Below are 26,115 nucleotides of genomic sequence, written 5' to 3' on the forward strand. Positions count from 1 at the left end.
CTGGCAGGGCAGCTGAGGTGCCCTGAAACAGAGTCCAGCACCAGCTCAGAAGCTGCAGAGCTGCCTGGAGCCCCCACTGCTGAGCTCAGGGGCAGCTCAGCTTTCATTTCACAAGGCTGACTTCTTTCTTGGAGTTCAACTTCGGCCCTTTATAATCTGTTTAGGTGCACTTATATAGACTTCAACATTTTCAAATTCATATTTCAATCTGAATATTTAAAGTAGTTTAATTCTGACTATCTCTTTCACAGGTTCCTGTAATTGCAAGGTACATCATTCATTTTAGACTTAAATATGCTTCCTTCCCACACAAACCCAGCATTATTGCTTTTTTTTCTTTATATTACCATTAGCATGTTTTTTAAGTGAGTCTTTTTTTTAATATATATTAAGACATCAGATCCTCCTCTTTTTTAAGAGTCCTGCTTTTTGCTGTTCTTCCAAAGATGGTACTAGATTATGTTGGTTGCAGGAGAAAATGTGAAGGGCTCCTCCTCCTCCTCCTCCTTTAATTAGATAAAGGTTAATGCTCAGAATTACAAATTTAAAAGCCCAGCATCTCATGAAAGCACTACTTTATTTCCCCAGCTGTAAGATACATGGGTGGTTCTAAACTCCAGGGCGCTCAGCATCCACCCATTTACGTGCTGGGGTCAGGATCAGCTGAGCTGTGTTCATAGTCCAAAAGAGGGAAGGTGCAAAACCAGCCCTAGAGCACTTCCCAGGAGGGCAGCACACAGGGGTTTATTGTTGCAAGAAATTAATTTCCTCCCGTGTTGCCTACACTGCTAGAATATGCTAGAACTGTTTTTGGGGTTACCCAGACTTGAGAGAGAATCAGCACTCCCTGCTCCTTGCTCCAGGACTGCCTGTTGCTGCAGCCTTTGCCTTTCCCCCTCTCCCAGGAAGGCTGCCCAGACACCAGCAGCATTTCAGCAGCAAGGCTCTCCATCTACCTCCTTTCTCCTGTATTTTTTAAAGTCTTGTCATATCAGCTGCAGGGCTCAGCTGTAAATTGCTTAAATTCAGTGAAACACCACTAAGTGGTGACATGTTGTTAACTTCTACCAGGCTGGAGCTGACCTTTGGGAGCTTCATTAGGGTTTTCAAGATACCCCCCTACCAGCATCATTCTTCCTGTTAACAGAAGATTATTTATTGTTTACTCTCTAGTGCTCTGCTGATGTTCTGGTTTGCTGGGTAAGAGCCATTCTTTACAAGTCTGACCTCATTCTATTAGATGCCTCCTCCACTGAGTGCTCTCATTTCTCCCTGAAGCCAATACACAACATTTAAGAAAAAAACCTGCCATGAAAGGCGGCGAGAATCCGCCTCTCAGATGGCCTGGGCTGTATTTCCCCCCTTCTCATTAGGAAGTCTGTTTGTCTGTCATTTTTCACTGCTTTCAGCTGCTCTGCCATGGCTGCTGATCAGTGCCCGACAGCTCATCATTAAGAGGAGAAGCAGCTCTCTCTGTGGCACAGACAACTTGTTGAAAACTCTCCCTAATCGCTTGTCCTCGTGGATTTACAGGAAATGAGGAAATATTACAAAGAGCTGGGAACAGTGGCAAGCAATGTCCTCCCTCCACTTAGCCTTCAGCTGCCCCACGACCACTGCCTTTTATTAAAGCAGTAGAAGAGATGAGATCATGAAAGTATTTCGTGGCATTTCCTTGTATGAAAGACAGGGCTTCAAGATAAATTGCAATCCTAATTGCTGCTTCAGAATTGTCCTGGGGAAGCACAACGTGACTGGGACACATGGTTTTGACTTTGCTGGCAGGGCTGTGCTATCAGATGGCACTGACAGGACTGAGCAGTTGACTCCTGCAGAGCAGCAGTTACAGTAGAAAGACAAGAAGGAGCAGGTTGGAGTTCTGGTGCCTAGATTCTCTATTTGATACACTGAGAAGGCTTCTCAGCCTGACATCCAGCCCAGCAGAGAATTTCAAGTAAGTTCTAGTCACTTACCTGCTCATCTGCATATAATACTGTTATTTGTCTAATTGTTTCTATTCTTGTATGTTTGGTATGGAAAAATGCAGTGAAGCCATTAGGCAGGAAGAGAAAAGGAAAGTGCTTGAGATGATTATTCTGTTATCAGTCATGACTAAGATGGAGAGAGACACACCAGCAAGACATTGTTCCTAAAATAGAGATCTTGCAAACAAGAAATGTCAGTCAAACGAGGTTTAAATTAAATTCCTGATAGCAATTACCTACAGAATGATCGTGCTCCCATTGAAATTGTTATGAATATTGTCACCATTTTTAATGGAAAAAGAAGTTGGGCTTGGGATACTGGTTCTGGGATGTATTTCAGCATGTCCTCAGCTTTCACCACGTGCTCAGAGCCTGTGAAGCCCAAAGTCACGCTGCTGCAGAGGGGATGCTTGGCTGAGCTTGGCCTCAAGCAAGACTCTGCGCAGGGCAGTGTGAAAATGTGTGGAACAGGGAAACTGGCACTTGCAGGAAGTATTGAATGGCCACAAACAAGTGACCTCAGTGGGAGGAGAACTGATGAAGGGAAGAAATGTGATGTGCGTTCCAAATAAAGAACTGATGAGTCAAGTTGTGCCCCAACTGGAACTGAAGCAAAGTCAAGACCGCTTGAAAATAACCTTGAAAATAGTGGAGGAGAAACAGCAATCAGCTCCAGCTCTGTTGCCCCCCAAAGCTACAAGAGCACTGGGTTGAGAAGGTCCACTGATTCCTCTTCCTTCAGGAGCAGGGATTTCTTAAGGACTACAGCAGTCATCTAGAGACCTAAAATAATATCACTGAAGTGGTGTTCAGCGACCCACTCCCTCTTCCCTGTAATGTGTCTATTACTCATGCAGTCAAGTCCTTTTGTTCCACCATAAGGAGAAAACAATTTCTAAATATATTATTTTAAATCAGGATCTTTACACTGCAAGACACAAACAGCTGCTGCTGAATTATTTCTGACAGACACCAAGTCCCTGTTTCATCTTCCAGGTTAAGACATTTTTCTAAGCATGGCTCAGGAGGCAGTTAATGATAATCTTCCAAAATGGGAAGAATTTTCACCTGAAATGATGAGGATGCTGGTTTGAGGCACCATATGTGGGCTCCTCACTAAAGTTAGGAACTGGCAAAATCTTTGGCTCTGTGCCATTTCAGAAACAACACCCTCTGCTGCCACAAAAACTTCCCTGAAGATTGAGATCCTAATGATTTTAGATACAATTGATTTCTTAGGTATTCATCCGTGTTGATACATTTGCATATTGGACCATCATGATGGTTTATCCAGTGCCCTGAGGTAAAATTCACTGTTAATCCAAGCTGAATTTTTCAGGCTTGGTTTACAGAATCAAGGATTAAACAGGTTTGAAAACAAACAATGAAGGAAGTTTTGGGAAATGCAAAAGTAGGTAAGATTCTGTTAAAAAAAAGAGAGAGGATCGATTGTTTGTGGCAGATTTGCCATCTGTTGGTGTATTCACTGCCCTGGTGACTTATTTCAGGATTTAATCACTTTTCCTGACCTGCATTTGGCTCAGCTAACCTTAGATATTGATAGAAGGAATAGAGTTGCTCAAGTTTTCTTTCGCAGTCTTTGGAATGAACTGAATTACCAAGAAAATTCCTGTGGATGGGTACCCAGGATGAGGTCTGAAAGAGCTTCTGTTTTTTTCACTGAAGGTGACTCTCTGGAGGCTGGAGCACCTCTGTGGTTCTGCTGGGCTTCTCCAAGCACAGACTCCAGAACCACAGGCAAAGCCTGAGTATCCATCTCCACGGTCTTGCTCCTGAATGTAAAACTAACTCCCTCCTTACTACAGCACCACTTGTGTGCCCACTCTTTGTGGCAGGCCTGTAATTCACTGTGACTCACCTGCCCTTTCCCAATGGGCTTTGATAGCTAAGGACTGCTCCTTGCTTTCCTTTCCCTTTGTCATTTGTTCATATTATTGGTGGTTATTTCATGTTTACTTCCAAATCACTGGGGAAAATGTGTCCAGAGAAATAGGAATTTACTCAGCCTTCATTTACAAGTGACTAAACAGCACAGGAACCTTCAGCCTGGGAAACAGAGCACAGGAGGACACTGGAGATAGGATATATACTGCTTTTAAAATTACAGATGATGTGGAAAGGGTAATTAATCCCTCTCCCTTAGAATGTAAGGCTGGGAAACATCAGATGAAACTAAGCAGCAGGCTCAGAGTGAGATACTTTTGCCGTAAGGTACGAAAGATACCACCCTTGGCTCATGAAACCTAAATTGCTGGAGGCTGAAAGAAGCATTCTTAGCTACCACATGCCCTGCTTGTATTTTTTTGTCTGGCATCTGCTTTCTTGGCCAGTGTTGGAGCCAGGACACTGGGTGTTTAATTTGTCTGTTCATAGCTTTTAGTTGACCATACAGCATTTCTGAGGTGAGTCAGTTGGCTGGTGTGCAGCATCCACTCAATCTTTTGGGAAAAAGAAAACACATATCGTAGCACATTTGATTTAAAAATGCATTTTGAAATGAAGAACTAAAAAGTTTAAGTGAAACAAATTTAGATGAGCATCAAAAAATCTAGTAGGACCTTCATTCACGGTGCCTATCTGCAGTCTCCTCCCCTCCTTGTCAAAGCAATGTGATCAGCAGAGATAAAATCACTGTATTTTCCCTGTGCCTGAGATCCTTCTTTAGCTCATTTTGGACAAGTGTGCCAAAATTTGCTACCAAGTTTGCCCTGTAGTCATGAAACTGCTGGAGAGAAGAGTGCTGCTTTGATGAAGCAGCAAAATAGTGAGCATCAGGGATCTTTCTTAAGGTGTTAATGTAGGTGCATCATCTCAAACTGGCTTCCTTTTTGATCAGTGAGTTTTAAAAACTTGCTACAAAAGTATGATATATACAAATATAATACTAAAGCTGATGCAGGGATTCACAAGGGCCTCTTCACTCTGTGAGTGAAGTGTAACCACAACTGAGTGTTCAAGTGATTCTTGCTGTTTCCTTACGCGACTCCTCTTGCCCCTGTGAGGTGGGGCAAAGTATACAATAAACATCAGTTTGCAGTATATTTTATAGCACATTCCTGTAAACACACACACATACATGAGCCTGGCTCTAGCTGCATTTTTTACATCTCAGTTCATATAGGACGGAATATGGACACTCAGGTTTCTATCTCATATTCAGACTTACACAGCATTCCCTGAAGAGCTTTGTCACAGTTCTGCAACAACCCAAATCCCTAGAGATCAGTTCTTCCTCTGGAACAATTCTGACATAGACACAGACATGGAACTCTACATTTTCAATGCATCAGGGCAGTTCTTTTCCCTCCTGAGGGGTCACACCAACAGAAACATGCTTTGTACCCACGTCCATTCAGCCACACAAGAGGCAAGGCCCAGGCTGCTCTGTGCAAGCGTTGTTAAATTGTGTCGTACAAAAGATTAAAGGTGAAATGATAATTAACTTGAATAAACGTGCCCTGAGAAATTAACTATATCCCCTCCAAAGCCATAATGAATGGACTTGAATCTACAAAAGCTACATTGGTGCCTGTTCCCTTTCAGGGGCTTCACCATCCTAGAAAAAGCAGAATAGAACCATCAGCCTCAGCTTGGGCAGTTGCCTCAAACTTTGCTTTTTGTGGATTTTCCTTCCTAGGATCTTGCTGAACTAGAAACTATTCACATATTCCCCTATTCACACTGGTTTTTCTGCTTTGCTTTCCAGGGTGGAGCTGCATGGTTAGCCTGGTTCAGATTCCTAGATCATTAACTGGGGGGAGGCAGGGAACAAAAGACACTGGCCTGACGATAATATTCTTATTTTTCTTCTCCTTCTCAGTGAATGAATACAAAGTTTCTGGGATTCTTCTGAAATTACCTTCTTTTGGGACAAAGTTGATACAGATTAACTGAAAGCTTAAGAGGGAATAATGCAGTTTTGTAATATGCCTGTCTGAGAAATGTCCTGTTAGGAAATTTGCAGGGAATTTTTCTTTTTTAACCTCATAATCTGTTGTTCATATGTTCAAGTGTCAGACTGAGAGTTTCAGGGAAGTTGAATGAGCAAACTAAGCATGGATGTGTTTGCTTGAATGCAGCCCTGAGGTCTATAAAAGGGACATCTCAATGGCTGGAGTTCATGTTACTGACACTGAAGAAGCTGAATTTTTGGCTGCAGATCCCCATTATTATTATTAGTATTATCTTTAAGGTCCCTTCCAGCTTTAATGATTCGATGATTAATAATAATAATATTCCTATCAGGCTTGGTAAAATAGCATTGTTAGCAGGTGAATAAACATTTAGAAACTGGTTACTTTGAAACCTTCATCTAAGAAAAGCACCTGACGGGAAAAAGTGGTTGTAATGTCACGCTGATCATACACTGAGCTGCTGGGGAACATAATGGGCAGACCCTGCTGAACAAATTAAAGTACTGCAATATCAAAAATACTCAGCTGAAAACTAAGTACCACATGAGATTTCATCTCCTCATCTGAAAACTGCACAGCACATGAGATCTGATATCCATACAGTCATGGACACGGGCTAGATTAGATGCCCTAGAAAAAGGTACAAAAATATCCAAACATATCATATTTAAATATTAATTTGAAACCCAAGACATGGGTCATTGGTCATTCTATTGTGTTTCTGATGTTTTATTTCTCTATAAAAAGACTGCTGGGTGTTGTCTTTCTAAGATTTAAATTTCACTGACATATTGTTGCCTTTTTGTTGAATATGTTTTGCTTCTTTGGCTGTGAGACCTAAATGAGGAAATTCTGAATTATCTTTTTCTTATTCAGTCATTATTATATCTACATATACATTAATTTCCCTTGTGTAGTCTTCGACATAAAAATCCTAACTTATCTGAATATTGCTTTTCTCTGAATTTCTCAAATATTATAGTGTTAAGACTTAGGGGATGCAGAACACTTGTGTGCAGTCTTACTGTTTGAAGCCAGAGGAAAAGTCAGACACAGGGACATGGCACCTGCAACACCAGTGTTAGACACAGGCTCTTGCTGAGCACTCAAGCACATCCAAAAAGTCACTTCTCACTTGATTTCCATTCTATTTATGGTAGATCTGCCTCATGGCACCGCTCAAGTGCACACACAGTTAATCCCACAGCAAAGAGTTGGCCACTTGGCTCCTTGTGGGTGCACACTGCTTGCACAAACAGAGCCCACAAAGCTGGGCCTTGTCCCTTCCTCTCCTGTCGCTTCACTGCTCCATCTTTGTACAATCCTACTCTAACAAAAAAATAATGTTTACAAGTGCCCCAGCCTAAAGAGCTCTACACTTAAAACCTAAATTCTCTCTCCACATGAAGTACTAGCACCTTTGGTCCTACCTTTCCTTGCACTCTTTTTATTTTTCTGAAGGATGAGCACTCCTGGTGCACCCTTCCCTGCTCGAGTCCAAAACGTTTGTCTTCCAGGGTTGAATTAGACACCTTTAAAAATAGGCTTGCCATGGAAATGCTGACATGCCAGCTGCTGCAATGACACATTCACAACAGGCAACTCTCTCCAGCAGGCCCGGCGACAGGGAATGGCAGCGGTTGGCTCTGAGAGAGGGGTGGCTTCCATTTCGTAGAGGGCTGCAGCAGCACCTTGGGACTCTGCGCTTGGTCGCACGACAACTGACTGCTAACGAAAAAACACCCACCCTACAGGAAAGTGTTCTGGACCACGGGATGTACCAGCTTGTTCCCTCAGTCACGCTGATCTCATCAAAATTATTTGGCAGTTTGGAACGGCTTCAGGCTTCCTCTGCTAGCTTTATCTAAAGGGCAGGGCTTACTAGCAAGTCATGCAGAGCGTTTAAATAAAAACTCGGTGTAATTGCAGCAGTTTTCTATCCTTAAAAAGACGTATTTTTGAGAGCATCATCTAGTGTTTTCCAGCTCCCAAGATCAAAAGGCAGTGGAGAAATACTTTTTTTCATCCTTGGACTGTTTTTCTACCTCCTCAGGTTTGAAAATACTGTAGTACTTCTCTCAGAACACACGCCTGGAAACAAAAGGACTCCATCCCCTTGGTGTCTGTAACCAGGGTGAAGCAGGCTGCTCCTCACTCCTGCAGACACGCAGCAGCGTCCTCACCAGGCACCTGGCATCCAGGAGAGGCTTTTCTGCTGTCCAGCCGCCCGTGCTTCGTACCCTGCCACCTCTGAATTTTGAAAAAAAAAAAAACAAACACCCAACTTTCTTTTTTTTTGTTGTTGTTTTCTCCTCCCTCAGCTCCAGGGGCAGCAGGGCCTCTCTCCTCCCCTCACACCCCGCGGCTCGGGAGGGGAACGCCGGGCTCCTCAGGTAGGGTGGGCTGAGGGGTCTCTTTGTCGGGGGGGGGGGTGGGAGCTTCACCGACCTCCCCACGATGCCTATTTTTTTTATTTTTTTTTTTAACCCCCTTTCGCCTGGTTTCAAACGCCCCCGGTGCCGCTCTCCCGAGGCCCGGCCTTCGCTTCCCCTCAGGGGGGGCCTGGCGGCCACCGGGTCCCTCCTGTCGGCGGGTACCCGTGTGGGTGGGTCCCTCCTGTGGGTGGGCACCCGTGTCGGTGGGCACCCGTGTGGGTGGGCACCCCTGTGGGTGGGCACCCCTCTCAGTGGGCACCCCCGCCCCCTCAGGGAGGCGCCTCGCGCCGCAGGGACCGTTAACGGCTCCGCCTTCCCTCCCCCCCCCCCCCCCCAATTACCGGGGTTCTCCGGCCCGCGCTGACGTCACCCCCACGCCGCTTAGGCCCCGCCCCCGCCGGCCGCCATGTTGGGGGGTGTGCGCGGGGCAGCGCAGCGCGGAGCCGCCCCCGCCGCCCGGCAGCCTCAGCCCCGCTCCATGGGCAGCCGGACGGCACCGGCCGCCCGCCGCCTCTGAGCCCGCCCGCCCGCCCGCCCGTCCGGGGAATGCGCAGCGGCTGCCCGGCTAAAAGGAGAGCCGGGACATGGTGCCGTTCGCTCCGCTGGAGGACGCGGAGGAGCCGGAGCCCTGCCACAAAATGGAGCTGTACGTGAGCGGCGGCGAGGTCAGTGCGGGGCGGGGGGAAAGGCGGGGCTCCCCGCGCCGCGGCCGGTCCCCGCGGCCACCTGCCCTCCTTGCCACCCGCGGGCGAGCGGGACCGCGACGCCCCCGGCCTTTCCCCGGCGGCCCCCGCCCCTCCCGGGCTCCGCGGGTCTCCCCGCCTCGCTGCTCCCGCTCTGGCCGCCGGGTCCCGGCGCCGCTCCCCTCGGGATCCCCCCCCCCCCTCACCCCCCCGCTTCCCGGCCCCTGCCGCCCGGCAGCCGGGACCGGCCTGCCCGGCAGCTCCGTGCCTGGCCCCGAGGGCTCGTCCCCGCGGCCCCTGCGCGCTCCCGAGGGCTCGTCTCCGCGGGCCCGAGGGGGGCGGGCGGGACACGCGTGGGGTTCGGGAAGAGGCGTGCGGGAGGCAGGCGCGCGGGCGGGCGTTGCGGGCCGGGCTGCTGCGGGCCGGGCCGAGCGTCGCTGCCCTCGGTTCCCGGTGAGCACGCAGCTCTGGAGGGCTTCTGTCCTGTCCACTCGCTGCTGTGGCCGTGGCTCCGGTGGAAAGTTTCTTGTAACTTCTTCTGCAAACGCGCTTGTGTCGCGCGGGTCGCGGGCCCAGGTGGGCTGTCTCGGGGAGAGGTCCCTTTGCTTCCTCACTGAATAACCGCGCGATAAATGCCACACGCCGGACTTGCCAGGCAAGAAGCGGGAGTGTGTGACTGAGGTTTGGCTGCTTCGGTGTTGCAGGGAACGAGGAACGACTCCGAGGTGCTGCTTAGCACTCTAGCTGCATCCCTAAGCGGGCACCAAACGCTATTGAAAAGCAAATGATTCGCTGGTAAAACTGGTTATGCTGTAATAACGCAGGGAGCTCAACAGAATGTGACACTAGAGTATTAGAACTTTTGTACTTTTAAACCCAGAGTGTAGCATCGTGTGTTAAGTACCATCAAGGCTGGCAAATAAAAGATTACACCTGGGTGTATGAGACACAGGGAAGATGTTATCTGAAGTGAAGCTTCTTAAAACTGGTCGGGCTTGCTTTCCACGCTGCATTAGGCTTTTCTTATCGTGAGTAGAATGGTCTGTAGCCAACTCATCTCTGAGTACAGAGTGTGCAAAGCGGGCCAGGGTTGATGTTTTGGGGAGAGAGAAAGGATAACCTTTAAAGGATCTTGCTGACATTGTGTTTTCTAATTAAAAAAAAAATATACGTGCAAAGGAAAAAGTAGTAATCCATTATAGGAGCAAAGCCATGAGATTTTTACATTTCTTTTTTTATTTTATTGCTTTCCTTAGCTGTGTCTACACTTCCAAGTGCTGTAATGACTGGACATGCATTTCTACAGCACGGCTGCTACCCTGTAAGACTTGAAAGTATTCTAATGATCTAATAATCCTTGATGCAATCCCTGTAGTTGTAATATTCAAGAAATCCTAATGATGTTAGTGAAGCTACGGGTAAGGATTAAAAAGTCAGCAGAAGTATTAGGCTTATTCATTCATCTTATGGGTTGTGAAAACAGTATGCTGTCGTGAAGGTGTGAAGCCTCTTGAAGGTCTGAGAACTTTCTTGGCCCTCTCGGTGTGTTGTTTAAGAATATTGTGATAAATCAGCATTGAAATAGTACAACTCAGAGTGCTGCAGCTGAAATGGGAACGTTAATGGTCACGGTGTGTCTCAGGATTTTTTGGGTGGCCAGGTCCCCCTCCACCGAGGCCGGTGCTGCTCTCAGAGCACTGTGCTGCTTTTGTGTACAGATTTTGCTGTAACTACTGCATCGGCAGTGAGCAAGAGGCTGGAGAACCAGCTCCAGCACAGCAAAGCTCAGCGGGGAGTTCTGCTGACGGGTGCTGATGTTTGTTCTCTTTGAATACTTGACGGGACCGGGGCTAGTAAAGAGGCTGGAGCTGGGCGATGCTGTGGGAGCCTGGTTCTGCAGTCACACAGACCACAGGGTGATGGCTGTCCAGCTGAAACAGCTCTGTGCTTGTAACATCTAAAGGCAAAGGTTTGCAACAGCTCTTCTTTAAGTTGTTTTTTCCTCAGGCCTGTACATGAACTACCTACTTAACAGGGTCTGCGTAAAGCTATTTCAGCTGTACTCTGATTAAAATGAAACAACATGTTTGTTATGTCCATGTTACATTTGGTTAGCAGCCTGGGAGGCTTCATTTCTACCAGAACCAGTTTCTTTAAAAGTTGCAAATGAAGTTCCCAAATTACATTAACAAATACTTGTTATTGTCATGACACTTAATACAAAGTGTATCTTGTAGTACTTTTCACTTGTTGAAATTCTGCCTTGGTGTCATTTGGGGATTTAACAAGGGTTTATTTTATATTTAATATGAATTTTGGTCTGCTTTGCATTCTTCATTTAGATGTTACAGAATTAATAATAGCCTAGAGTACTTACTACAACCTTATGTTGACAGTCTGGTAGATCTCTGTGACCTTGGCCTTACTGGAACTGCAGGCAGCAGTACTGGGAAGGCATTCTGTATTTTGAAAAACTAACTTACTGGTGCTCTTGTCTGACAACTCTAGCATAGAAGGAAAAATTTGAAAAATTATTCTTTCTGAAGAACCTGCTTGTTGACTAAATTTTAGGTTTACGTTGTGAGAAATCACTGCTTTGCCAGTGAAGCAGGGGTTGTGCTGACTTGACGAAGTAAGATTAGTTAGTAAGGGAAGGATGTGATCTTGAAGGAAACATTTTTTTCAAGCTTCAAGGCATAAACTTTTGGAAGAAACTTAGGATTTAATTATTTTGCCCCTTTTCGTGTTGGTGGTCTTGGAAGTGCCGAGGGTTATGTTTTGGACTGTACACTGTGTTGTTCCTGACTGGGATTGTATTGCTATGGCAGTGTCACTTGTGAAGCTGTTTTGTGACTCTGGAGATTCCTTAAGCATAGGTAGGAAGGGTCATTGTCATGCAGTTTAAGCCTCAAATACTGAGTGAACTTCTTTCCTCATAAATATCAGTCTAATAAGTATTTTCATGGTAATAAAAGTAGGTACAAGTGTGTTGATGATAATCAGCTGTTGTAGGTTACAAAAGCATTATTGCAGTCTACAAAGAAACAGGAAATGTAAACATTTTGTTGATCAAGCTGAATGAAATGCAAGAATATTTGGAATTGGGCAGAATACAGTCATTTTGTAATTTTCTGCCTGTTTAGTAGAATAGTCTTGCATGTGTTTAGAAGAAGTGCAATTGACTGCATGCTGTTTGCAATACATGAATATTGTGAATTGCGTGCATGCAATCTCATACTCAAATACTTGTTTCTGAAATAAATACTTCAGAAACCAGTTGCTTCCCTGGCTGAGAGTGACAAGGAAGACAAGGCTGGAACAACAATGTGACTGGAAATGAAGGTATTCGGCTAGAAAACTGGGCTGCCTTGAAAGTTGCAGCCTTCCAAAAGGCACGTTCCTGAGTTGAGCTTTGCTGCTGTTGTACATCATGTGTTGCCTGTGCCAATTTAAATAAATGCATCTTTGATTTTGGCCAATGTTTTCAGTCCATCCTCTTAAGCGTGTTGTGAGCCTGGTCTGTCAAAGGACACAGGATTTTGTCAGTGTTCAGAGTTGCATAACTCCTTGTGAGTAATTACTGGCAGTGATGTGGATGACTCAGCTACCTAGTTTTGTGCATCTCTGAAAATCTCCCCAATTAGGTGTTGTTAAGAAAAGAAAGTGATAGTGTTGCCCATAACTTGAATTAAGTGCCCTCAGCCACTGCAACAATGTACAGTTTTTATAAAGTCTTAAGAGAACAAGCTGCCTTAAAAGAAAAAAGTAAGCACATTAATACTCTTAAATGGAAAACAATGAGTGTCTTTATGCATTGAAAAGTGCTGCAATATAACAGTAATGGTTCTGTTTTGGCATACAACTTTGAAAGATAGTTTTACAAATCATCTGTGGTGTTCTGAGTCTCTGAAAGGAGCAGGGGTCTGTGGCTCCCCTGGGTTTCCTGCTGGGTGGCTTTGGAGAGACTTTGCTATAACTCTGAAACAGAAAAACATCAGGATGCATTAACTCATAATATATAATATTAAAATATTTATCTAGATGTGCTTCTTCATTAAATTGATGAAAACGACCGATTTTATTCTTGAGTTTAAATCTTTCCCTTTCCCAATACTCTCCAGTCTGCCGCTGAGCACCATTTTCAGAGTGGCTGCTTTGTGCCCTGTGATTATGGGGTTACAGTCATTTCCAGACAGGCAGTAGTGAAAAGATCCCAGGTCCTTCACTAGCTCAGTGATCCCTGTACTTCTGCTTGGGTTTGTGTCTTGTCACAACCGTAACTAGTCTGAGACACGTAATTCTCCCCTGACCTCTGATAATGGGAAGGATCAAAATGTTCTCATAAAATCAGTAATTATATGTTGCTGAAGGTTGGTTATCCTGTCTGGATGTGATTTATTTGCCACAGGAGGAAAACTTTGTAACTCTCCCTAGTAATTGATTATAGGTTTAGGGTTGGTTGGGGTTTTTTTTGAGGTAGGTGGTTTTATCTTCTTCTTTCACTTGGTATGTTCAAAGAGAGTGGGAGCAAGTTACCTGAGTTAGTCCTGTGAGAGGAACTGAGAGAGTGAGGCTGGCACAGGGTGTGTGCTGGCAGTGGATGAGAGAGAAATTCACTGTAGACCTGAAGGAGTCCCAGGTAGGCACTGCCGTGAGCAGGACATCTTTCCTCTGGTCCCAGCATGTGAGGGTGGCACTTGGCTTTAGTTGGTGTAACCCTAATAACACCTCTTCTTCTTCATGGTGTTGGCTGCTGTACTGGGGGAAATTGTTCCTTCCCAAAAGCACATGAGCCCAGGCAGCAAGGAGCATGGAATCCAGCTTGGGCACCTGCAAGGAATCACAATGTCTGCTGTTTAAACAAATCTCTTGCATGGAGAAAAGTTGTGGGTGTTTTAGAGCAGGTGCCTTTAAATTTCAGGGTTTTTTTTTCACAGTGATTTTTAGCCATTTATTTAAAAAAAAATAAAAGCCCTCACCTGTGGCTGTGGACAGAACCCCCAAATTTCCCAGAGTTCTCAGGAAATAAGGTTCAGCAGGCCAGTGTGTTGCTAATTAGATTAATGATGCAAACTCTCTGCAAATGTAAATAAAAATAAACGAGGAGCAAATGTGGCCATCCTAACAGGATTTTTTTTTCCAGTCTTTTCCAAAAAATGGGGGGTTCTATTGTAAGCTTCCTCTCTAGCAGTTTGAAATAAGTATTTGAAGTAGTGCTTTTGTGTGTGGGGAAGCAAACTGGTTTGTCCTGTGTTTGTGTGGAAGAATTGCGAGGTGTAGGTCCTGTGACTTGTGAGCTGCAGTAACTTGGCAAATTGAGCACAGTGAAGGAGGAACTGTGGAGGATGCAGAAGATTTTGTTGATCCTTATGTAGAATTTTACCTATTTGAAGCCAGGCAAGATTATACGTGAGTGATGATGAAGGACTCTTTCTACTTCTAATAATACTTTTATTTTAAAGTTCCCAGTGCTGTTTTTTCCTAGAACATTTTTAATTCTGGTTAAATGAAGACACGTAAAAACAGGGCAGAATGAACTAGCTTTACATATTCTGCTGGTTTTCCTTGTAGTTAAGCATTTTTGCTAATGGTTTGTCTAGCTTCTTTCAGCCAAAACCTACAGACCCACCAAACCATAATGGAATTATGTTGTAAACAGATAAAATATCCTTAATACTGAGAAGGAGGATGGGGGAAGATGGTTCTAGTCTTTGGCAATATGGTGTTCCTCTGCTCTGCTGTAATTGTCAGAGGAAAACTATGTGCAATAGGAGTTAAGCTTTTTACCAGCCCACAAAAGCCCTTTGGATATTCTCCCAAGGCAATAGGGTATAGTCCCAGCTAGTCATGGGATCCATGGCAGCTATTTAAATCCAAAGGCAGGTTGCACTGTGGTACCACAGAGGCAGTTTGGCATCAGAGTATTGGATCTCTTAGCCTGCACCTCTGGAAAAGTAAGTTTACCTGCCAGGTTGTCTGACCTGAACTTTGTTCTCATCTCTGTTTATGTAGTGGTTTTGGTTGTTTTTATACTGATGAACAATGTGGAATACTTGAACATTTTTTTTTCTTTGGAAAGTATTGACACTGTTTGCCTAAATGCCTGAGTTTAGTTTGCGTTTTAGTGGAAGTTAATATTTAAAATGTTCATTTAGTTGTAGGACGTTAGCAGTACTGAACAGCAAAATGATTCACGGATGAAAGAGTCTCGTTCAGAATAACAGTACTTGCTTCTTTTCACCTGTTCTCTTAGAGATGTTCTTTGTGACTCTCAATAGTAAGATAAAGTTGTACCTTCATAGATACTAAGTAATAACTTACAAGGTTAAAACAGTTTTATTCTGTAGATGTTTGTGCATTAATATTCATGATTAAAGAACTGAAAGGGGTTCAGGTGGGCTGCAGAAGCAGAGCTTTGTATTTGCTTTCCATAAAGGTGGGAATTAAGTATTAATTGTAATTTTCCTTTTTTGCCTAATGTGAGAGACAGTGGAAGCTTCTAGGTGCTGAAACTTGCTCAATATAAATGGCTATACAGAACACTAGTGGCTTGATGTTTTTAATATATTTTTTTTAACTGAATAACTACTAGTTCTTAAAAACTGGTAGCCTTTTGTTTGCAGTCCAACAGATTTGTTGGTGTTTGTTGCTTTATTTTGGGTTTTTCATGCATAGTGACCAGTGTTCACAAACATCTAAGGCACAAGTGTAATCCTGTGTATCCAGCAATGAAAGTAGATACGTGCACTTGAACATAAAATTCTTTGGCTAAAAATTGGCAGGTATCCCAGTGTTTGTAGTTATAGAGACACTGGACAGGAAGAAAACACATGAGCAACAATGAAGGGGAAAAGTGTACGATAGGAAATTGTTAATTAAGACAACATTTGATTACCTGCCATAAAAATCCAATGACTTGCTAGATTTGATTTGCCAGAAAGCTGGTGAATGCCTTTGTGGAGTGCTCAGGAAGTATGTAGATCAAATAATGTGCTGATTTTTGTTTCAAAACTTCATTCCATCTGATTGTCTGGAGTTAAGCTACTGTTCTCAGTGTATCTGCAGATCTTCTGGCTAGTGGTATGGTTTCGGAAGTTAATTTTCAGTTTAAAACCTTGAAAGTGTTGGCTATATTTAAAGAAAGGTGACATGCACACTAAATTCACTTCTAATTGAAGTCCATTAGTGAGGAATTGTATCATATTTCTGAGCACCTGAAGTGGTCCAAATAAGTTTTTAGACAGCTTAATTGGGCCTCACATCAATTTACTCTTGAATGTAATGTTGTGAAAAGAGATCACATGGCAGGGAATCATCTGAAATGAGGTTGGAGTTCATCTCTGGTCTCAACTTTGGCATTATTTCTTGAATTCATACAATAACAATTATAGCTGGCCTGTCCCTCCCAGAATTTAATTTGGAAAAAATAGTTGAGCAAAAAATAAATGTGATGTAGCAAACCAGTGAGTAGCATGGGTAGCATATGTGAGGTTTCTGAATGCAGTACCATAGGGGTTTTGCCTTGAGAAATGTGGGTGGCAGTGCATGGTATATATGAATGATGAACCTTTTGAATGTGCCAGCTCTGGGTTAAACTGCAGGTTTACAGTTCATGTGAAGAGTTTGTGTGTAAACCCTAGCTAAAATAAATAGAAACTTGGAGAAGAGTGAAAGTAACCAAAGCCTCATGCTCCTTCCCTTGGTTTTTCTGTTTTGCTCAGTGAGGATGCAGTGCTGGTGTCTTGTTACAAAAACTGGACGTGTAATTTTATCCAAATGTTTAGTTTAGGATTTAGCTCTTCAAAGATCTACTTAGAGATCAAGGACCCTAGAAGAAGCAGGGGAAGTGGCTGAGTTTGCTCAGGTGACACAGTGGTGGGTGGTACAAACCTGTCACTTCAGCCCTGCCTGTTGGTCAGGTTTTCTGGTGTGTTGTTAAACAGGGACATGGTCTGTGTGGCATTTCAGGGCTCTTTGTGGGTCTGTATTTAACCAGCTCCCACCCTGATAATCATACCGTATTGCAGGAGCTTAGGGAGGTATTTTAGAGAAATTCAGAAGTACAAGGGGGGAAAAAAAAGCAGTCATTACCTGGTTCAAGAATTTGATTTCTTCAACTTCAATTTTCAGGAAAAAAAGTAGTTTGAGTTATCTTATTTCTACTTTCTACTTAGTGTTTTATTGTGTGAGATCTGTGCCATATGAAGTTACTGATGCTGAACAATTCACATATAAACACATTAGCAATGGTCACTAGCAAAATTCATAATTGGCTTCACCCATTTTGTCAGGTTTTTCCAGTTTTTTAGTGATTACTTTGCCTGTTGAAACAGAACATGTCCTTTATATTTCTGTATATTTTTTTAGTTTCTGTTGTTAAAAAAAAAACAACATTGAATTGTTTGTCACTTAAGGACAACTTAAACAAAAAAAACTTATCTATAAATAAACTCCTTTTAACTATGACTGTGGGCTTGATACCTTCTTTGTTGTTTGAAGTGTGTGAAGTGGGGTGGGCAAATGCTGGCAAGTGTGCTCATTTAAGAGCATGTAATTTATTTGCTTCTATCCAGCTGCATTTCATACTTTTTGCCTCCTAAAGGTATTATTTTTGAAATTGATCCATAATACACAGATCTACAGTTTCTGAAGCACCTCATTAAAGTTTGAGTATTCTGTTTGCTAGATATCTAAATAACTTTGGAAACAAGCATATTTTTAGAGGAATCTAATTTTTTAAGGAAATAAGCAGTTATATTTGTGCATAAGAATTCTGTGGTATGTTTTTCATTCTGCCTGGCCTAGAACTTCTCCCTGTTGCCCCAAAAAGATTTGAAATCACTTTTGAATCTTCTTAAACTGCAAATTAATTTCCAGCAGTAGATTTTAGGCTTCTGAAAAGCACCTGCAACATACATTTTGTGCATAATGGAAGAATTAGTGTCATCTTGTGTGCATGGTATCTGTAGCTTCTACAGAATAAATTTTAAATTAATTGCAATTAAATAACTATGGAATGGCATGTACAAAGGGATCAGCTACATGATACATAAGAGAGATGCTAAATATAGCTACTATGCAGTAGTATTTGTTTGAAACTACAGTTTTAAATTAGAACAACAAGAACACCAGTTTTGATTTGTGTGATCTGAAATGTAAATTGGTCAAATGATGAACTCTGCTTCTTTGAAATTGTTAGGTCTTAATGTTTTTGTTTTTTGCTTTTCTTTTTTTCCCTTCTGCCTTCCCCACCCTTCCCCTGTCCAGCTAAATGGCCTTAAAATGGCAGATGAGCCTATGGAAGAAGGTGAACCATATTCCTACCATGTAAGTATATTTGATAGATGGTCAGTATAGACACTCATTAGCATGACTTCCTTTTGAAGCAGAATTTATGCATTCCCTGCTCTTTGATAACTTTTGAACCTATCATTTTATTTGACCAGATCTGAAGAGGCTCTAAGTCTCAAAGATGATTTTGGAAATTAGTACCTGGGTAGGGGCCGTAAATGTCTTGTTTGGGAAAAATCTGCTGCATGAGGCAGTGCTCTGTGGAAAGCAGATTCTGTGTGTTGGGGAGATGATTCACAGGTCCCTCAACCTCAGAAAAATAGTCCAGCCTTAAACCTTTTATATACCATGTGCTTAATGTTGTTTCTCTTAAACTGTTGTCTCTTCTTCCTTTGTATTTTTTAATGCAGTCGCATCTAGAGGGTACTTAATTCTGCTCTTTTAGAACAGAACTAGTTTTACACCCGTATGTTAATTTGATTTTTATGTAGAAATATCCCAGATAAACCCTACTGAGCAGGATTTTTATCCAGTGCCTTGGTGATGTGTGTATGTAGGAGGTGTGGAAGATCAGTGCTGGGTGTGCTGGGTAGGTTTTGGACTAAACCTCAGGCTCATTCTCTGTCTGGTGAAACACCTGACTTAGCAGGGAAGAATCACCATCATTTTTCAGCACACACATCCATATGTTTTTGCACAGGATCAGGGGGGAAGGTAGCAAGTAGCTACTGCTTTGTGTTGCAATAATAACTTTTTAGGTAAGTGATTTAGAGCAGAAACTCTTGGGGCTGCAAGCATGTGGTGCTTGGACATTGCGTGGTGTGAGGTAAATAAGTCATCTTGCATGTAGCAAAGAAAGATGAGCAGTGGGTTGTCTCAGTCTTTCCCTGTACTGAACCAGAAGGATGTTGCTGAGCTTGTTTGTTAGGTGCTTGGAGCTACATACTAGTCAAGCTGCAACAAAGTGAGATGGCACAAAGCCATAACCGATGGCCGCGTTTCTTCCCGTGCTTTGTCTTCTCTGGAACCTGCTGGGAATAGTTACCTCTTGTGCAAGGCAACTCAGTGGGAGCTGGTACCTGAGCCCTCAAGTAGGTGTGCAGCTCATGCAGCAGAGCACAAAATCAGATAGCCAAACCAGAAGTGAAAATGAAACTGGCTTCTGTACCTGTTCAGCTCTTTCCCTGCTTGTTTCTTGTTGATGATGCAGAGGTCCTTTTAGATTCAGTCATGCCAATTTTTAGTACTCTAATGATAGTTAATGATATAGATACTCTTTGTGAAGGTAAAATGCTTTATGAAAAAGAACTGATTTCATATATCAAGTTATTTTGTGTTTGCATGGAAGGGATTTTTCCCTTTAGTTCACATTTAGCAATACTCTGTCAGGCTCTGCCTCAGCCGCTTGTGATGTCACAGGCTAATGACTCAAGGTGAGTGATAAACAAAAATGCAGGTGAACCCTGAAAGATCTTTTCTCATGCAAAGATTCACACTGTTTAGGAATACAAATTAGGATGTTCAAGTAAAAAGGCTTCTAAAGAGAGTATTTACATATTTCATAGAACCAGTCATTAAGTCTGTTGTACAGCTTGGTATAACTAGACGACTTGCTGCTTTCGTCTCTCCTCAGATGACTTGAAGTGCTAGTGTTCTTACCTGCCTAAAATTCCAGGCATGTGTTTAAAAAGATAAAAATGAAAAGGTATGTGCATCTTTCCTATGGATGCACAGATGCATAGGCAACAAGATAGATGGATGAAATGAAGTTGGGATGCATACACTGTGTCATCAAGTGTAGTCAGCTGGTTTTTTTGTGACCAAAGGTGGATATGAAGTAGCTTAGAGTGTGAATTAAAGAATTAACTTTGTTATCCATCAGTGTCTTCTGTTAATACCTACCTTTGCATGGGAAGCAGGCAGAACAAACAGGTCTTTTCCAGAAAGAGTATGAAATAAGAGATGTAGGGGAGGAGAAGGTGCTTCTGTGCAATAACAGCTGGGGTGCAGTTTGTGACTATACTCAAATGTTAGTTTGAATACTTTTTTCCTCTCTGGACAAACAAGGTGTTTAATGCAGAGACAGTTAATGCAGTGTGGTGGTTGGCCCACTTCTTATGGTTTTTTATTATTGCAGTAAGTAAATAATAATTTAGATTATCAGGTTTCTACCCTGAATTTCTCTGTAACCCCACCTGAGGAGTATCATCTAGATACTTCTCTGTCAAGTCTGATAGTGCTGATTATAAGGCTGAACGCATGGCATTACAGTCTTTGGCAGCAAGACTGTCATCTCCCTGACTGCAGAATGATGTTCTTTGCTAAAACCAGGTGTTTCATCAAGTGGTCAGGTCTTTTTGTGGCAATGTTGATTCCTGTTGCTGAGGGAAAGCAGTGCACTGTAGGTTAGTAGGGTGTTTCTCTGGGCTTTGCTAAAGGAAGCTTCTTAGATGAAGACCTGGAGAGAGGATAGGAGGACAGTTAATAACAGTGTGGATACCCTAAAAGTAAATCAAATGGGATTTTCTGTTGTGTGGTGTCCAGGAAGTTCTTTGGTATCCTTGATAGGGCTGAGGGTTGTTGCTCCTTCTCTTACATGCAAGCTGAGACTGCTGTCGTAGGCCTCAGCATGTAGTTTTCGGTTTCAGGGGTGCTTATTTTGACATCTCGCTTGTTTTGTCTCACAGAAACTTCTCTTACACCATAAAAGCTGCAATACATAATCTGATTTATTTTCATCATAGCTGTTTGTCTTCTCACACTTGTAGCTGCTCTGCTTTGCTAAAGGTGAGAGTGACAGGATCAAGTCACCAGGACACTGAATCTTCTGCCTCTCTCAGAATTACCCCTCAGCTTTCTGAAGGAGGTCTCCACATAGGGTGGCCTTTCCTTGAGCTCTGCACCCCAGAGCTGGATTTCTTCTGTTGGATGCAAGAATTCAGAGAGTTCTTAGGCTGATTTGTATCTTATTGATGCTCTTCAAACGATGCGTGTTCCTCCAGCTACAACTGAATGACCATATTTATTATTCACTGCTGTGAGAAGTAATAATTACCTAAAATGATGAAATTTCATTTACCTTTCATTAAGACTATTTCAGGAAAGGGAGAGATGAGAGGAGTAATCACTGGGAAAAGTAAAGGCTTATAAAACAGAGGTTAAGCATAGAAGGATCATCTTAGACTTGGTTTAAAAATCTATTCCTTTTGTATAAGAAAATCCATCTGTGCTGTAGTTGTAGTATCTGAAATGAGCATTGTTTGAGAATTTCTCCTCAGTTTAAAAACTTTGGGTGCATTTCTTTTAAGAAAAGATGGATGGGAAAACTCTCCATTTGAACAGCTTTCTTTTATGCCTTATTAGAATTTCAAGTATTAAAAAAACCCAACAAAACAGGAGCAGGCATTTACATGCACTTCTGAAGAGAGTTGCTTAATTCAAGCCTGTTCATTGTTGTATTTTTGTTGGCCTTGAAATGATAGGATGAAGGAAGTGTGAAAGAAATTCCTATTACACACCATGTGAAAGAAGGATGTGAGAAAGCAGATCCAGCACAGTTTGAACTACTTAAAGTTCTTGGACAGGGGTCGTTTGGAAAGGTAAGATGATCAACTTTTTTTTTCGTCTGTTGTTCACTTTGAACCTGCTTTGTCTTATTCATGTTTTGCTTCCCATATTTCTGCAGTAGTACAAGGTGAGGTGTAAACCTGACAAATCTGAGTGCAGGTAGATGTACAACCTCAGTCTCTAGGCAGACAGGTGAGTCAGAAGGAGATATTAGGAGGTCTGCCATGGGATTGCTTGAGCTGACCAGAGGTATGTTTGTAGTTCCTCTGGGCTGGCATCTGCAGCTTCATGGGAACAATGGCACCAATGCAAGAGATGTTACCAGTTGAGTTAGGGAGTTAGGGATGGGTTTTATGCAACAGCTCTGGTGTTGTCAAGCTTTGTTTGCCTGGTGCCATGGCTGTTTGAAATAAAATAATAGTGTTTTCAACTGCCTCGAGACTTAATTGCGGCATCTGCTGAGGAATCAGGATGAACTATGTCTCTCTTCCTTGTAGGTTGCCTCACATCTTCTTCAGCTTAGGTTGGTGCTTGGGAGGAGTAGTAACCATCAACAGACAGTTACTGAGGAGATTGTCTTTTAGTGATGGTACTTGACATGCTGTGAATCCTACAAGGGTTGACAAGCTGAGACAGCTGGGGTTGTTCGGCCTGGAGAAGAGAGAGTTTTGGGGAGACCTTAGAGCACCTTCCAGTGCCTGAAGGGGCTCCAGGAAAGCTGGGGAGGGGCTTGGGACAAGGGCAGGGAGGGAGAGGACGAGGGGGAATGGATTAAAACTGGAAGAGGGAGATTGAGGTGAGACATTAGGAAGAATTTCTTCACTGTGAGGGTGGTGAGACCCTGACTCAGGTTGCCCAGGGAAGTTTTGTCTGCCCTGTCCGTGGAAGTATTTAAGGGTAGGTTGGATGGGGCTTGGAGCAACCTGGACATCTTAGACCTGCCTCACACAGATTCTTACTTCACAGAATTCAGGCTTAGGATCATAGTATCATTTAGGTTGGAAAAAGCCTTCAAGATTATCAAGTCCAACCATTAGCCCAGCACTACCAAGCCCACGACCTTCTTAGAGCCTAAGGAATGTTGCTCAGATTCCCCCCGGCATGGTGAGACATCTGTATTGGAGCTTTTGAAGCCTGGCAGCACCTGGTTCAGGAACCAGCTTTAAGAATCACAGTAACTGTTGTACATCTGAACAGAGCTCTTTTTATGTAATATTTGTAACTTTCTAGTGAGAAGAGGAAACAAACAATGAAGATCAGTGGCTGTTGTCTTCATAGTGTTTGTTTTCTGTCTCCAGTTCCTGCTTCCCAAGATCTCCCTTTGGGTTTAGCAAACACAAGGCTGGTTTGCTTTGGCTGTGAAGTGCTACAGCCCATCCCCTACCTGTCTTTATGGGCATCTATGCAGAATTTAACACTGCTGCACAGCAATGAAGGGTTAAACCTTGTCTCTGTTACTGAGTTTCTTCAGCCTTAGATAATGTTCGGAGGCATCAGCACCTCATCTGCTGAGGATGGTCTTTGATTCCTTAGGTGGATCACCTTGCACAATGTGTCTATCTTGATTGTGCTTTACAATTAAGCAGTTGTTGCATATCCACGAGGTGCAGGATTACTGAGACTTGGCAGATTAAATCTATTTCACTAGTTTAGTAGTTTCCGCAGGGCAGCGGTTTTGGTCCTTATGAGAATTTGTAACTTGTATTCCCTTATATTTTCACTAGCTGCTAGTTATTATGCACTAAATATTGTAAATATTGATGCATGCTTATTAATTTTAGAATTGTACATGTATTAACCTACAGATGTTTTCTTATTTTCTGGTGTTTGAATTACTCCCTTTACTGTTTGAGCTTTGATGTCACGTAATTGGGCAAAACTTAAAAAGCCTGATTAATCTTGAAACATGATGACATTTTTCATCTAACCACAGCTTAAAATAAAAAAAACACCCTTTCCCAACCCTGTACTGTTTAGTCAGTGACAGCATATGAATTTCTGATTCTAGAATGGAAAAGTTGACAAGATTTTTTAAAAATAATTTCCAATATCTAATAACTTCTAAGTGAGTGTATATGTAAATAAATCTAGTGTTAATGAAAATCTGAATAAGGTAAGATCAGAGAGGCAATTTTGGGTAGTTCTTGGTGTTACCTTATGATTTGTACTCTTTTCCCAGTACAAGCATTCCTCATAACTCGTAATTGCTGTTATAAGAACAACAACAACTTAGAAACAGGAGCACATCCCAAGCAATTTTGTAAATGGAAAGACCTACTAGTTGGAATATTAGTCAGTAGAGGTACATGTATTTGTACTGCATTATCTAATATGCTTTCCTTAGTGTGAAGTTATATGCCATCTATCTTTAAAACTCCTCTGGAAAGGAGAGAGTAGAAAAACCTGTTGGAGTTGCTGTTCCAGAGGGAAAGGGTGCTTTGATCTTAAATGGTGAGGTTTCCTTGCTTTCGTCTCACCACTTTTCCAGAGTTCATTAATACAGCCTGTTACATCCTTGAGACTTGGGCCTTAAACCTCATAAAGGTGGCAGACCAGTCAGAATTGTCCTCCAAGAAAGTAATATAAACACATATAAAAACATATTTATTTGATAAGTAATTATTTAAACAGCTTACTCTAGGAATGAATATCTAGCTTATGACCAGTCTGAATACTTCAAGGAGTTTGGTGGTGCATGTCCCTCTCATCTGATTAAGGGAATGCAATTTTGCCCTTCCTTGAAAGGTATTTATTGAGAAAAGGAACACTGGAAGCTGCCTAAAATTAATAGGAGGTTTGCAAATGCTTTGTGGTAGTTGTGCATCTGATTGCTAAACTTGCCTATGCAAAAAGACTTACTGTGAATATTTGTTATCTTCTTATTCCTTGAGATTCTGAGGAATGGGATGGGATTAGGAATGTAGGATGGGATATTAGGAGTATCTACTTGGCTGTATTAATGAAGCTAAAAGTAAAGACATGGTAATCCTTTTCCAGTTAGGTTGATTTTATGTTCACACAGAAGATTTTTAGCAGGAATTTAAAAATGGGGTTTATGTTCCCAGGTCTTCCTTGTACGGAAAATAATTGGTCCTGATGCTGGGCAACTTTATGCAATGAAAGTATTGAAAAAAGCTTCTTTAAAAGGTACGTGTGTCTTTTGAATTGGAACTTCAGAAATGGTCTTCAGTGCACCTGTATCACTGAAATAAGTCTTGCCAATACTACTTCTTTAAAGCTTTTCTTTGATCTTAAATAGTTTTCTGTGAGTTCATAACTCTTCTCTGACAGTAACTTTTTTTTCTAGAGTAACTTGTAAGTTCATGCTTAAGAATGATTTTAAATCTGGCCAGATAGCTTTAATGATGTGGTTAAGAGAACTCTTTCAAAGTTTAAAATTGCCTTATTTAATTCTGTCAAGTCTTTTCATTATATTAAAAATTAATTTCGTAAACAATTTTCCTTTTGTCTTTGGTCAAGTTAGAACTCTATTGTGGCTAAAATTAAGTCTTTCCCTTATTATAGGTGCCATAACAAGCTAACTTACTGTTTTGGCTTTCAGAAGAAACTTCAGTGGATGCAGCTCCACTGTGTGTAAATAGAGACTGTTACTAGTTGAAGGGGAAGAAGTAATCTCAAAAGGCAGGAAAAATAAAATAAAATTTAAATATATATATATATTCAGTTATAGTTAATTCAGAAGTTGAAGTTAGCTGCCTGGAAATGTAGATGTGAGCTTTTCTCATGCAAATAACATGGATTATCTCAAAATATTGAGATGTGTTGGAAAAAATGATGGTGGCAGTAAGGAAGCTGGGGAAAGGGAGAAACAAAATAGAGTTATGCTGTCTGAACACGTTTTGTGGGAGACTTAAAAAAATCAGGTAACAATCCAAGCGTTTCTTTAGACAGCAAAGACTTGCTGTATGCTAATTTCTGCTCCATTTGTATTGTACCAAATACATTTGTTTCATACTAGTCTTCTCCTTTTTTCTCCTCAGTTCGGGATAGAGTTCGTACAAAAATGGAGAGAGATATATTAGTAGAAGTAAATCATCCATTTATCGTCAAACTGCACTATGGTTGGTATTCTCTTGGCTACAGTTTCTTTCAGTTCTTGAAGGCACAGCTGATCTTGGTTTTCTTAGCTTTGTAGTGACTGGTTTAGTGTCCAGATTAAGTTCCAGTAACTTTAAGTCACGGGGCTGAAAAAAGGAAC

The 26,115-nt window shown here is 42.3% G+C and overlaps 1 protein-coding gene and 1 long non-coding RNA gene across 8 annotated transcripts in view; both read left to right on the forward strand.

Moving 5' to 3' along the window:
• The first annotated feature begins 1,822 nt into the window (after positions 1-1,822).
• LOC127389827 (uncharacterized) lies at positions 1,823-8,033 on the forward strand. The gene is made up of 3 exons (XR_007890709.1): positions 1,823-1,954; positions 7,533-7,697; positions 7,974-8,033. It is a non-coding gene; the product is annotated as an uncharacterized LOC127389827 (long non-coding RNA).
• Positions 8,034-8,248: 215 nt separating this feature from the next.
• Positions 8,249-26,115, forward strand: part of RPS6KA6 (ribosomal protein S6 kinase A6) — a 42,643-nt gene continuing 24,776 nt past the window's right edge. Inside the window, exons 1-6 of one of the 7 annotated variants that reach the window (XM_051630672.1) lie at positions 8,939-9,020; positions 10,295-10,359; positions 18,306-18,365; positions 21,812-21,928; positions 24,962-25,043; positions 25,898-25,978. In XM_051630672.1, coding sequence (XP_051486632.1) covers positions 10,321-10,359; positions 18,306-18,365; positions 21,812-21,928; positions 24,962-25,043; positions 25,898-25,978 — 379 coding nt within the window. In that variant the 5' untranslated portion in view covers positions 8,939-9,020; positions 10,295-10,320. Of the gene's footprint in view, positions 8,314-8,772; positions 9,021-9,813; positions 9,834-10,294; positions 10,360-14,970; positions 14,993-18,305; positions 18,366-21,811; positions 21,929-24,961; positions 25,044-25,897; positions 25,979-26,115 lie in introns of those variants that run through there. The other 6 variants (XM_051630674.1, XM_051630671.1, XM_051630676.1 and 3 more) reach the window with 6 other exon arrangements.

Source organism: Apus apus, chromosome 12 (genome assembly GCF_020740795.1).
Source record: "Apus apus isolate bApuApu2 chromosome 12, bApuApu2.pri.cur, whole genome shotgun sequence".
NCBI lineage: Eukaryota > Metazoa > Chordata > Aves > Apodiformes > Apodidae > Apus > Apus apus.